The sequence below is a fragment of the Equus asinus genome, chromosome 1 (genome assembly GCF_041296235.1).
Source record: "Equus asinus isolate D_3611 breed Donkey chromosome 1, EquAss-T2T_v2, whole genome shotgun sequence".
Classification (NCBI taxonomy): Eukaryota; Metazoa; Chordata; class Mammalia; order Perissodactyla; family Equidae; genus Equus; species Equus asinus.
In genome coordinates, this window is record NC_091790.1 from 157,821,616 (window position 1) to 157,832,998 (window position 11,383).

At 52.2% G+C, this 11,383-nt stretch overlaps 2 protein-coding genes across 12 annotated transcripts in view; both read right to left on the reverse strand.

Annotated features, from left to right (window-relative positions):
- Window positions 1-68: 68 nt before the first annotated feature.
- HOXA2 (homeobox A2) lies at window positions 69-6,384 on the reverse strand. The gene is made up of 2 exons (XM_014841016.3): window positions 2,111-6,384; window positions 69-1,466 (listed from the first exon to the last, which is right to left on the reverse strand). The coding sequence occupies exons 1-2, from the start codon at window positions 2,490-2,492 to the stop codon at window positions 727-729; spliced, it is 1,122 nt and encodes a 373-aa protein (XP_014696502.1). The 5' UTR covers window positions 2,493-6,384; the 3' UTR covers window positions 69-726.
- An 893-nt stretch (window positions 6,385-7,277) lies between these two features.
- Window positions 7,278-11,383, reverse strand: part of HOXA3 (homeobox A3) — a 44,696-nt gene continuing 40,590 nt past the window's right edge. For all 11 annotated transcript variants that reach the window (XM_070510929.1, XM_070510933.1, XM_070510913.1 and 8 more), the window contains 2 exons: window positions 10,129-10,774; window positions 7,278-8,708 (listed from right to left, as the gene is read on the reverse strand). In XM_070510929.1, the coding sequence (XP_070367030.1) occupies window positions 7,900-8,708; window positions 10,129-10,654 (1,335 nt within the window). In that variant the 5' untranslated portion in view covers window positions 10,655-10,774 and the 3' untranslated portion in view covers window positions 7,278-7,899. The remainder of the gene's footprint in view (window positions 8,709-10,128; window positions 10,775-11,383) is intronic.

Here is an 11,383-nt window from a genome sequence, read left to right on the forward strand (position 1 = left end):
TTATTTCTCCACTTTCAAAAGCTTGGGCTTGACCCAACTCTGAGCTGCCCCATCCTGTTTCTATTACCAATTTAAATCTATGGCTTCAACCTCTACACTAAAAACCAAATCCATTCCCTTAAGGAAAAAAAAAAAAAGCAAAACACTTCTCAGAAGCCTTAAGCATTTTCTGGCTTTCCTTTTTTGTTGCTGTCTCTTGAAGACTTTGAACATGCCCCCTTAAGAAATATATTAAAATTGAAAAAGAAGATGAATCATGACGAGAATTTTATTTACCAAGTTAGACTAAAAGAAGAAAAAGAAACCGTTATGAGCCTTGAGAAAGAGGGGGAGAAAAAAATAAGAAAGCTACTTATAGCAAAGGAGAATTTATTCTACCAAAAATACGCATGACAATGCATCCTAATGTAATACAAAAATAAAAAGAAAGTGAAGGTACAATTCTATGATCACTTTCTTGCAGGCCTCATATATTGCTTTCAGGAAATCACATAGAGGGTTGTTGGATGAGATTTAAAACAACTAGAACTCCAAAATAATCTGTAAAAGATGGCTCTGAAACTGGGTCAGGGGACTCACTAAACAGAAAATCTTCAACATTTAAAGGAAGGAGAGGGTAGGTCCAGAAGAAAATAAAATAAAAATCAACTCTCAGAATAAAAGAAGGCAAAACCACCTGGTCAAAGGGGTTTTTGTTTTGTGATGCTTTGTTTGGCTTTAATGTTTTTAGTAATTCAGATGCTGCAAGTCAATTGTGGTGAGTGTGTCTGTAAAAAAGTCAAAGCTGTCAGCTGAAATATCTACGGGACTGTCGAGGGAACCTGGCAAACTGGGCGAGACTGCATCTGAAAGCTGCAGGCAGGAATCTGTGGAAAAAACGTTAAAGTCCTGCAAAGAGGGGACCTCGAGGGCCTCGGGACTGTCATTGTTTAGGCCAGAGCCACAGTTCTGGCCCATTGTTGACAAGCAGTTAGGAACAGTGGGTGACTGGTGCTGAAAATGTTTCAGATTTTTCTCATTGCTGGTTAAAGGCGAAACTGGGAAACTTTGCGAATCGCCATTGTGTCCATTGGAAGCCTGCTGCTGAGAGAGGGCGTTTTGCTGAAAAGTGTAACCTTCCCTCTCCAGAAGGGCCCCGGAGACGCTGAGGGCTTGCTCAAAGAGCGATTTCTCCTCCTCGTCCTCCTCCACTTTCTCAGAGTCTTCCAGGCTTTTAAATTTCCCTTCGCTGTGTTGGTTCTCCTTGCACTGGGTCTGCCTCTTGTGCTTCATCCTGCGGTTCTGAAACCACACTTTCACTTGCCTCTCAGTCAAATCCAGCAAAGCTGCAATTTCCACCCTTCGGGGTCTGCAAAGGTACTTGTTGAAATGAAATTCTTTTTCCAGCTCTAAAAGCTGCGTGTTGGTGTAAGCAGTTCTCAGGCGCCGGGAGCCCCCGCCGCTGCCATCGGCGATTTCCAGGGATTCTGCGGAAAGGGAAACCAACAAGAGACACACGCACAGTTGGAGGTGGAGGGGTCCGAGCGGGGTTATTCCACTGGAGAATAAATATAGCAGAAAAGATCAACTGCAACAAAATGGCCGCCCCTGGATGCAGTAGAGCTATTGTGCTGCCTTTCCTGGGAGCCCAGCCCAGGGAGACCCCATCTCTTCCACCTCCATCAAATTCCTGCCTGTAGTTCCCCCCAACCTCTCCATCCGGGAGCAAACTTTATATTAGCCACACCACAATTTATAATTAATGCATCAGCTGCTTAGCTGAGCAAGAGCGATCTATCACTCTTCATTACTGTCAAAAAGCCAAACTCTAGGACAACTAGACAAGAGGAGGTCAGTTCCAACTCAAATAAATCATCCCACATTACACAAGTTAGGGAAAGTTTCCCCCCCTCTTCTTAAAAATATATGTGTGTCTCATTGTGGAGCGCAGAATCCCTTTTCTCTCCATCAAACCCACTCCTGAGCCCACAGGGGAAGGGAAGGCAGCCAAGCATCTCTCCCTCTCCCCCTTCTCTCTCAGCCTACGCTCCCCTCCCCCCATAACCGCTCCTGGGGCAGCCCAGAGGGGGAAGAGGGTCCCGGGGACCTGGGGCCAAGTCTTTGGACTGACCTTTGTGGCTGAGGCAGGCAGGGCCGGTGGCGGCGGCGGCGGCCGAGGCGGGCGGCAGCGCGGTTTTCTTGGCCGCTTTCTTCTCCTTCATCCACGGGTACTCGGGCGGCTGCAGGGCGCCGGCGGGCACTGGGCTGCCGCGACTGCCCGCGGGGCTCGGCTTGGGGCGGCCGCCAGCGCCGTGGCGAGGGTGACTGCCCGGGTTCAGGCTGGGAATGGTCTGCTCAAAAGGAGGAGGAATCAGTGTCGAGTGTGAAAGCGTCGAGGTCTTGATTGATGAACTTTGAAATGTATCAGCGACAGGGGGAAAAGATGTCAGGCACTCAGCGAGCGACGGCTGGCTATTGATAAAACCAATCTCTCGCTCAAATTCGTAATTCATGGCCTTCTCCTTGGAGCCCCCTCGGAGAAAAAGTTCCCTCTTCTGGAGGGGCTTTGGGGGGGCAAGGCCCAGGAAAAAGGAGAGCGCGGAGGAAAAAAAAAATCTATCATAGAAGATCGCTGCTGGGGTGTTTTTTTTCTAATTCACTGATTACAGCCGTATGGGGACCGCGCTACTATTAAACTATTGAATTCATGGAGACAAGGTTGAAATTGGACCGAATTGGCTGTCACATGATTGCTTCTGCCCAATGACAATTTGGGCTTTAATCAAAAGAAGCCACTGTCTGTTTGATTGATCCAAAAAAGTCGGGAAGGAACGCCTCATTGGGGGCCAGCGAGGCTTTATTTACACTTTTTTCAGGGCAAAAATACATATATGTGGGTGTGGATGGGGATGCCTGGGTGTGTGTGGGGGCGAGGGTGCCTGCCTGCCTCCTGATCAGCAAGGATCTGGTGTGTGCGCCTGGGAGTGTGTGTGAGTGTGTGTGTGCGAGTGTGAGCCCTGCTGCCGGTCCCGCCGGCGGCTGCCCTCTGCCTCCCCCGCACACTCCGCGCATTGTTTGGGACTGTCGGGAAGACGCCTCGCACCTCACAAATCATTTAAGCACCTCAGTCTGACGCCTGCAGTCATTAACAAAGTAATCCATTAATCTTCAAAGTTTTGACACCCAAGGGCCTCGCATCCCAGCCACATAAGTTCTGCTAAGGCAGGAGGAAGGAGCAGAGGGAGAGGAGAGATGAGACAGGAAGAAGAAAAAGAGAGGGAAGGAGAGAAAGAGAAGAGAGAGCGAAAAAGGATGCTTTTTGGGGTTCCCCTACTCTTATTTTCCTTTTCCTCCTCCGCCTTTTCTAAAACCACTTCCTGCATCTCAGCACTGATCTCTCTGGCTCTGTTTTCCTTTCTCTCTGTCCGTCTGTCTTTCCCTCTTTTCTTCCCTCTTCACCCCTCTCTCCCTCCCTCTCTCTCCTCTGTCCGCCTCTCCTTCCCCCACCTCCTGCAGGCCCTCGCCCCCCTCCCAAAGCCCAGCTCGGAATCCGCGCCCCCAGACCCCGGACCCCGGCCCATTGTTAACCGGCTTTTCCAAGGCAGCTATGCATCTGGCTGCAACGGGAAGCGGAAAATGGGAGGCGGCTCTCGAAGCTTCCCGACCTTCCTGCGCCATCAACTTTTCAGGAGTGGCTCCAGAAAGATAGATGCATGTGCCAAGCGAGACAACAACCCCAGGTCCCTGTGCCCAAATCCCTGTAGCCAGGGCGGCGGCTAGCCAAAGAAATGCCGCGCCCGAGCGGGCGAGCGCGGCTCCTGGCATTCTGGGTTTCATACCCATAGGGCTCGGGTGCGGTGAGTATTTCTGATTTCCAGGAAGTCTGCTGGAAGTTAGCAGCAGGGAGAAGGCGTTTGTTCCTCTCTTTTTTTCTTTTTCTTTCCTCCCCTTCTTCTCCTTGTCGTTGTCGCTGTGACTAGGGACTTGTTGGTTCAGATGCGGTGGGTGCTCCCTGGCAGCCCGAATTGCCTCCCGCACCTTCCCGCTCCTTGGCCACCAGGAATATTTGCACCAGGTTCTGTTGTGGGAAATAGCACCGCGGGTGAGAGAGGGCGACCCAAGGAAGAATATAAAGGTTCTCTTTCTCTGTCCACTCTCTCTTTTTTCCAATTCGGAGACTTGAGACTGAGCGCATCTTAGACTGTGCTGGAGGGTTCAAAAGATAACACCTTTAAGTAGCAGACAATAACTTTTTAAAAATCCACCAAGCCAGAAAGAGTGGAGCAGGCTGAGAGAGAAATCTGGAGGTATCTCTTTTCCCCCCTGAGGATGATGATTCGCTTTTGCTTCCTTTGAAATGGACCAAGTGATCAGACTCCCCCAGGCCGGCAGGCATCGGTGGCAGGAAAATAAATCATTCTGATGGCCAGAGAGAGAGAGGTTGGTGGGGGAGAAAAATCTACGTAGAAAACAAGAAAGGCCGGCCGAGGCACAAGGATAGGACTCCATCTCTGAGGCCAGCATCAAAGGGGGCTTGGGTTGGAAATTAGATATAAAGTGGCCTCCATCGTTGGCTAGCCCAGAGCATCGCCTTACAGATAGAGATGCTATTTTGGAAAATGTGAGGTTTTTCAGTTTTCTTGCTTTTATTCCAAACAAAGCTCTGAAGGAAGTCTGGGCATGATCAATCTTGCTCACCAAAAGCCTTGACAGCTTCTGGCCCTTAAGAACACATTTCAGCTTCAACCTCTTTCCAAGATCAAATGTGGCTGAGCAAAGAGGAGAGCAGGAAACGCAAGTAAACAAGGAAAACTAGTCTTTTTAAAGATGTTTTTTTGGCACTATGAGAGTAATAAGACTGCTTTTAGGAAAGGTGCTTTGCGGACTCTGGGGATGGTGGCTTTGGGCATTTGGTTTTTCCAGAAATATTGAGGGGTTAAGGGGAGGGGGGCTACCGAGAGGGAGCAGCAGCGCTGCCCCCATATCGCTGAGGCTTTGTCAGGGGCTGCGTGGGTGAGGGCTGTCTGCTCGACTCAGTGGCCTTAATTCAAATACCATCTGGAAGAAAACCCTTTTCTTTGACCATTCAACACTGAAACACTGAAATCTTCCCCAAATCTATTACTTTAACTCAGGAGATATTTTAATAAGGATTTCTTTTTAATGTCTAAGAAACTGGGGGTGAGATTGATGTTTTTTTCTTTGAAAGCCAAAATGAATGTCTTGACTGGCCAGATATGGGAAATCATATTGGAATCTCATTTAAAAATCTGTGCCCTGAGGCAAGGAGGAGGCCTCAAAACCAGTTCTCCCGCAGCGAAAGAGTGGATTTTAGAAATGGGCTCAAATGGTGGTATCTCTGAAAGATTTTCCTCTCTGAGTGGATAGCTGTCTCTCTCCCCCCTCTACTGTTCCTTATTTCCCAGGTAATTTTATACACTTCTCTAAAATTATTACTTGAAAGAAGCCCCCTGTGTCTGCTCAGCCTGCTCAGTTCAAATTTGAACAACCAAAAGAACAGAAGCTCCAGTTCTCACAAAGACTGACTTTCCAGCCTCTGCATTTCTGAGGAGCGCCATATTTCGGCAGGGAGATTAGGGTGGGGTGGGGTGGGCTGGGGTGGGGTAGGGAGAAAATCTCCTTGTTCCACAGCATAAACTTTTTAAAAATAAAAAAGCATGGATCAGGAGCCCCAGGAAAGATGTGGGGGAAGCACTCTCACTGTGAGAGAAAAACCCAGATCTCTACAGCTGCCTGGCTTTGCATCTTCCGAGCCTTTTTCTTTTTCTTAAAATGTGAGGAGGTTCCTTGAAAGTAGCTCCTGCGGACCCAGCAGGTACCCAGAAATGGCTCCAGTGCCTGGTTCTAAAGATCATCTGAGGGAGCTTCTCAGGGGGAACATAGAGGCCATGATGATAGATATTTTGGATTGCAAACAAAATGGCGACATTTTTCACTTCTGCCTCTTGAAAGATACAATCCAGGGAGAAGGGGGATTTCTCTCTCACATCAGATGCTCCTGATCCCCAGACGCAGGTGGTGCCTTACTTCCAGCTTTGAGGGGGGATTCTGATGGGGATGCAGTTCTGAGGTTTGCTTTTTCTGAATTTGGTTCCTTCTCCAAACAATTGTTCAATCTGAAGATGAAAATATTTCCCATCTCTATGCGTGCCTTTGCCTCTGCCAGCCATCAGTAGGCAGACCTATCTTAAATCCAGGAGTAGAAATGTAATGTCTAGCTCCTGTAGCACCAAATGAAAGAAGTACTTATAAAATTGCATTTTTATTAGAAAGATACTAATCTCCTTTCTCTCTCCCCCTCCCCCTGGGGCCATAAAAGGAAAGCGGGGAGGGAAGAAGGAGAGGAAATAAATTCAGAGAATGCCAAATCCCAAACTCCGGGAGGAAGACGATGCTGGGACTCAAGCAGTCCAGAGGAGGGCTCAGGGAGGCTTCTCGGAGCTCAGTCCTTCTTTTGCTGAAGACCTGGGTGAACTTCAGTCTCTTTCCAGCCGCCTCGCGCTCAGCGGCGCGATAAGGAACCTCCAAGCATTCGCGGAGAGTCCGGTTGCTCTTAGAAAGTGCTGGGCATCCTCCGCGCGGCTGGCGACTCTCCGGCTTAAGGCGTTGGCTGGTCCGCTTCGACCCGAGGAACATGGTGGAGAACACAGCCCTGCCTTATTCCCCGCCGGGCCGCCCGGGCACCTGTGCGCCCCCCGCCGCGCCTCGGGCCGGCTGCCTTTGTTTCTTCCGCACTCAGCACTCCGCAGCCTGTGCGTCCGCGGCCGGCCTCCGTGGCAGCTGGGAACCAGACAGCCCCGCGGGCTGGCCGCTCGGCGTTTCCAGAGCTGCCGCCGCCGCGAGCTCCGGCTGCCGTCCCGAGAGTTCGCCGTGCTCGCAGGCCACACGCCGGGACCGGAGGGCTGCCGCGGCCTGCTCCGCCAGTTTGCCTCAGCTTGAATTCCACGCAGAACCCCGTCTTCGGCCAAAGAACCCCTTCTGAACACGGGTATTATTCAGAATAAAAACTTTATTTTTTTGTTTTGTTTCTCAGAATGTGAGCAGCAAGGAATGTAGAACTCTCAAAACAAATCTAGCGTTTTTTACGTTTACAGATTTTTTTTTCAGTTTCGCCGGATGTTAAACCTAAATCACCGCTGTCAAAAGCTGGATCCTCTCTGGTATTATTGCATCATTACCGTTTTTATAAAGGAATTATATTTCCCTTTCAAATAAAAAAATTTACTATGTACGCCAATACACCATTGAACAAAAGGCCCAAGAAACCTTCTGAACAATCAGGGTACAGAATTTCTTTAATATAAATACGAACGGATGGGGATAAATAATATTTAAAACTTAGATTATTCAATGCTTGCAAAAAAAATATAAATAAATCTGACTGTTCACCAGCATACACACACGGAAAGACGTACACTTAGTCATCCTTGCACAGGGAGCCCCTGTTCCAAAGCGCCTTTGATTTTTCTCGCTCTTTACAAGAAGTGCAATTAAAAAAAAACAAAAAATTTTTAAAAGTAATCGCTTCCCCTCGGGAGCCATAATGTACGAACAAATTCACATTGAAGAACTCGGCTAGAAAATTTGTTCATATACCCTGTTTCTGATCAAAGAGTAGAGAAGGAAGAGGGTGCAGGGCCAGTGGCCGAGCGAGGGGAGGGAGGAGATAAATATCGCTACTGATACTGACAGCCATTCCAGCAACCAAGATTGCTACGTCACATAAACTATAAAAACGCGTTACCAAAGAAAACAAAACGGGGGGAGGGGTGGGAAGCGGGGGCTGGAGGAGAGAGAAAAGGGAGGGACAGGAAGAACCTTAAACAAAACAAAACAAAAAAAGTAAACGAAGAAGAAAGGGGGGGGGAACTCTCCTGGCGTGCAGCCCCGAACCCACCATCACAGGTGGGTGAGCTTGGGGGCTTCCTGAATTCTTCCCTGAGAAGGATGGTGGGCGGTAAGGTCCGTGTAGGTGGGGTGCGGCTCCCCTGGCCCAGGCCCGTGATGGTGGCCACTGCCCAGCGGCCCAGCACCCCCGTAGTCCATGGTGGCCGAGGCGGCGTGGGGGAGGTGCGTTAGGCCGAAGAGGGCCGGCCCAGAGTTGCTCATGGGCTCCACATAGCTGCCCCCCACGAAGACGGGGCTTCCCTGTAAGTGTGGGGTCCCATAGCTGCCGTTGCCCTGCAGACCATGCGCGTGCGGGTCATAGTCGGGGGTGCCCCCCGCGCCGGCCCCCGCCGCCGCCGTGTAGCGCTTCTGTGGGGGTGGCGGGGGTGCACAGCTGGGCAGGGGTGCAGGGTAGGAGGCGGGGGGCAGCCCATAGGCGCCCTGGGGGGGCTTGGAGAAAGGCGGGGGCGACTGGGGCTCGTATGGGACACTGTTGACCAGCGAATGCATAGAGTTCAGATAGCCACCCGCGCCGGGGGGCACAGGGCTGCGACTTGGGGACTGGCCCCCTGATGATGTCAGCATGCCCTTGCCCTTCTGATCCTTCTTGTACTTCATGCGGCGATTCTGGAACCAGATCTTGATCTGGCGCTCGGTGAGGTTCAGCAGGTTGGCCATCTCCACCCGGCGCGGCCGGCACAGGTAGCGGTTGAAGTGGAATTCCTTCTCCAGCTCCACCAGCTGCGCGCTCGTGTAGGCCGTGCGCGCCCGCTTGGACGACGCCTGCCCAGGCGGGCTCTTGTCGCCGGCGCAGCTCTCCCCTACGAGGACAGAGGAGAGAGGAAGAATGGCGTCAGGGGCCGACCGCGGCCCGCCTCGCCCCTGACCCAGCCAGGCCCCTCCTTGCTCCAGGCCCCAAAGTTCCTCCATCTGTCAGGGCCCAGAAATGGGGAGGAAGAACTAGGTGCTGTCCTCTGTTCTGGTGGAGAAACAGTGTCGGTAACTGAGTAGTTAGCCCCTCATTCAGTCAAGTTGCAAATCATAGGCTTCTCTGAGGGAGGAGGGACAGAAAAGCAGGACCTCCAGTCTGCCTTCCTGGTCTGTATTTCTGGAGCCTTCACTTCCTGACTCTTTTACTGATCCTTCAGGCCTATCAGGCCACAAGTTCCCTATGGGCAGGTCTCACCGTCTTCACTCCCTTCACAGTAACTGGAACGTGGGCACCTCATACACACTCAGTAAACCTTCCCCTTGCTCACTATCTGACTGAAGGATTGGAAAGTTGCCTCAACCAGCCACTTATTTAATCTACCTAGTGGAGAAGGGTGGCATGGAAGCCCCAATCTAGAAGGCCTTCTCTGCCAAAAGGAAGAGATCTCATTGAAAGTATCCATTTCTGGCCGGGAGGCCCAGGCCCCTGATGCTGGGTCCTATTAATTAGGGTTCCCCATGTCATTAAGCAGTTTGCTTGAGCTTTGCCCACTAATCTTGTGCCCTCCTGTCCTCCCTGGCCCCCCAAATCCTGGCTCCAGAGGGTTCCAGATGCTCAGGCTTGGAGCAGAGCACTGGGAACGGGAGAAGGGAGGGGCAAAGCTGACCAAGATGCTGGGAAGCCTAAGACCTAGGGCCTATCCTGCACTGGAGTCCAGTTCCAGGAGGCCCATGTGGTTCCTATTAGGATGACAAGTCCAAAGCCTTTTCCCCAGGAGATCCCTGGCTGCCTTCATTGTACTGAGTCTGAGTAGGGCTTTCCCAGAGGTAAGGCAGCCACTCCATCTGCTGGAGCAAAAATTAAAAATAAGCTCTGATTGTAGGCAAAGCATTGATTCTGACTTGGAGGGTGATTAGGCCCGCTTTTATTCTGCCACATTTCAGTGTGGGGTGCATGTCACTGTTTCATTAGAAAGGAGGAGTTGCGTTAAAAAGAGAGAGTGGAGCTCGGCTTTGCTCTGCTCAAAGGTCCCAACTCCAGAGTGGAACAAGAAGGGATTCCAAACCCACTAGGCCTCACTTACTCTTGGAGAAGTCCAGAGAGACTCCTCTGGGGTTTCCTGGGCACACAGTGTCCTGTCACCTTCCTAGTTGCAAAAACTCTGGAAATCTTTGTGGGGTGGGGAGAGGAGGAGCAGTGAATTCTTGGAAATGTTCCAGCGCTCCTAGGCAGTGCTGGCTGTGGCTGGAGGTGGCTTGGGGGGCCTGGGAGCAGGCCAGAGGACCCTCCTCCAGAAGGCACCCCTTTACCTGAGCTGGAGCCGCTGGTTTTCTGCTTTGTGTTTTGCCGAGACTCCTTCATCCAGGGGAAGATTTGTTTGGCCACCGTGGGCGAGTTGAGTAGGGGGCTCTTGGCCGCGCTTGCGGGGGCGGGGTTGCTGCCGGCATTCTGAGGTGGGGAGACTGAAGAGGGGGGCGGGGGCGCGGCAGGAGCGGGCGCAGGGGGCTGCGGCGGGGGTTGAGGCTGCTGTGGGGCAGGGGGCGCGGCCTGGGGCGGTGGCGGGGCCAGAGGCGGCTCGCCCAGCCCCGGGGGCTGGCTGGGCGGGCCGCTCAGGGTGCGCAGACATGCCTCGCTCAGCTCGTGCGCCTTGGGGTGGACCCCGGCGCTGGCGGGCGACTGGAGTGAACAGGCGGGTCGGTGGTACTCGCCCTCGGGGCCCAGTGGCGCGGACGCTGGGTAGGGCTGTTGACTGGCATTATAAGCGAACCCGTTGGCTGCCTGGTAGGGGTAGCCACCGTAGATCGCCGAACTGTCGTAGTAGGTCGCTTTTTGCATCGCGTTGTTTCACGATCTTGATGGCACACACTGGCAGGGGCTTGACACCCGTGAGGGCGCACATTGGCACGCCCCCGCGGTCACGTGACGCTCCGCCGCCAATGGCCGCCCCGCGCAGACCTGGGGGGGGGGGGCGAGAATCGCAGCGCGGTGAGGGCTCCGCGCAAATCCATCTTACTCTCAATAGCTAAGTGACATGAAAGCCATAAAAGAAAAAGTGGTCAGCAATATTTAGCAGCACGACTTGGCCCCGGGCGCAGAGAGCCGCGCTATAAAAAGCCGCTGGAATTTACTGGCAGCTACAAATATTTGCTTAACTTGTGTCTGGAGTTGGGGGGTTTTCCGGGGAGAGAGGAGGACAGTGAGTGAGGGCTGAAAGCCAAGTCTTGGGAGCTGGAGTCCAAAAGAAGAAAGGCCTGATGGGCCAGAAAGGAACAGGGTTGGGATCCTTCTTTTCCAGGGAAGAAGAAACTTGGGGTGTCCCTTCGTTTCCGCTCCTTGGCCTCATCCAGCGAGCCACGCGACTCCTTCCCTCTGGGGATCCCAGGGAAGGGGCGAGGAGGCAAAGTGGAGCTTGGGTCGCCAAATTTTTCTCCAATCCTCGCTTTAGGACTGGTATTTGCCAAAAGAGCCCTGACACGGGGTGACTTCCCATCCAGCCCCTTCTTGGACCTTCCAGCACCCAAAAGAGGTATGCACAAAAATTTTTCAGGCAATTGCCCTACTCCA

What these genes read in the sequence shown, in the direction of transcription:
- HOXA2 (XM_014841016.3), bottom strand. Translation starts at nt 2,492, where the DNA reads ATGAATTACGAATTTGAGCGAGAGATTGGTTTTATCAATAGCCAGCCG. An exon ending in TGCCTGCCTCAGCCACAAAG is followed by an intron (nt 1,467 to 2,110) that starts GTCAGTCCAAAG and finishes CCCTTTCCGCAG; the next exon opens with AATCCCTGGAAATCGCCGAT.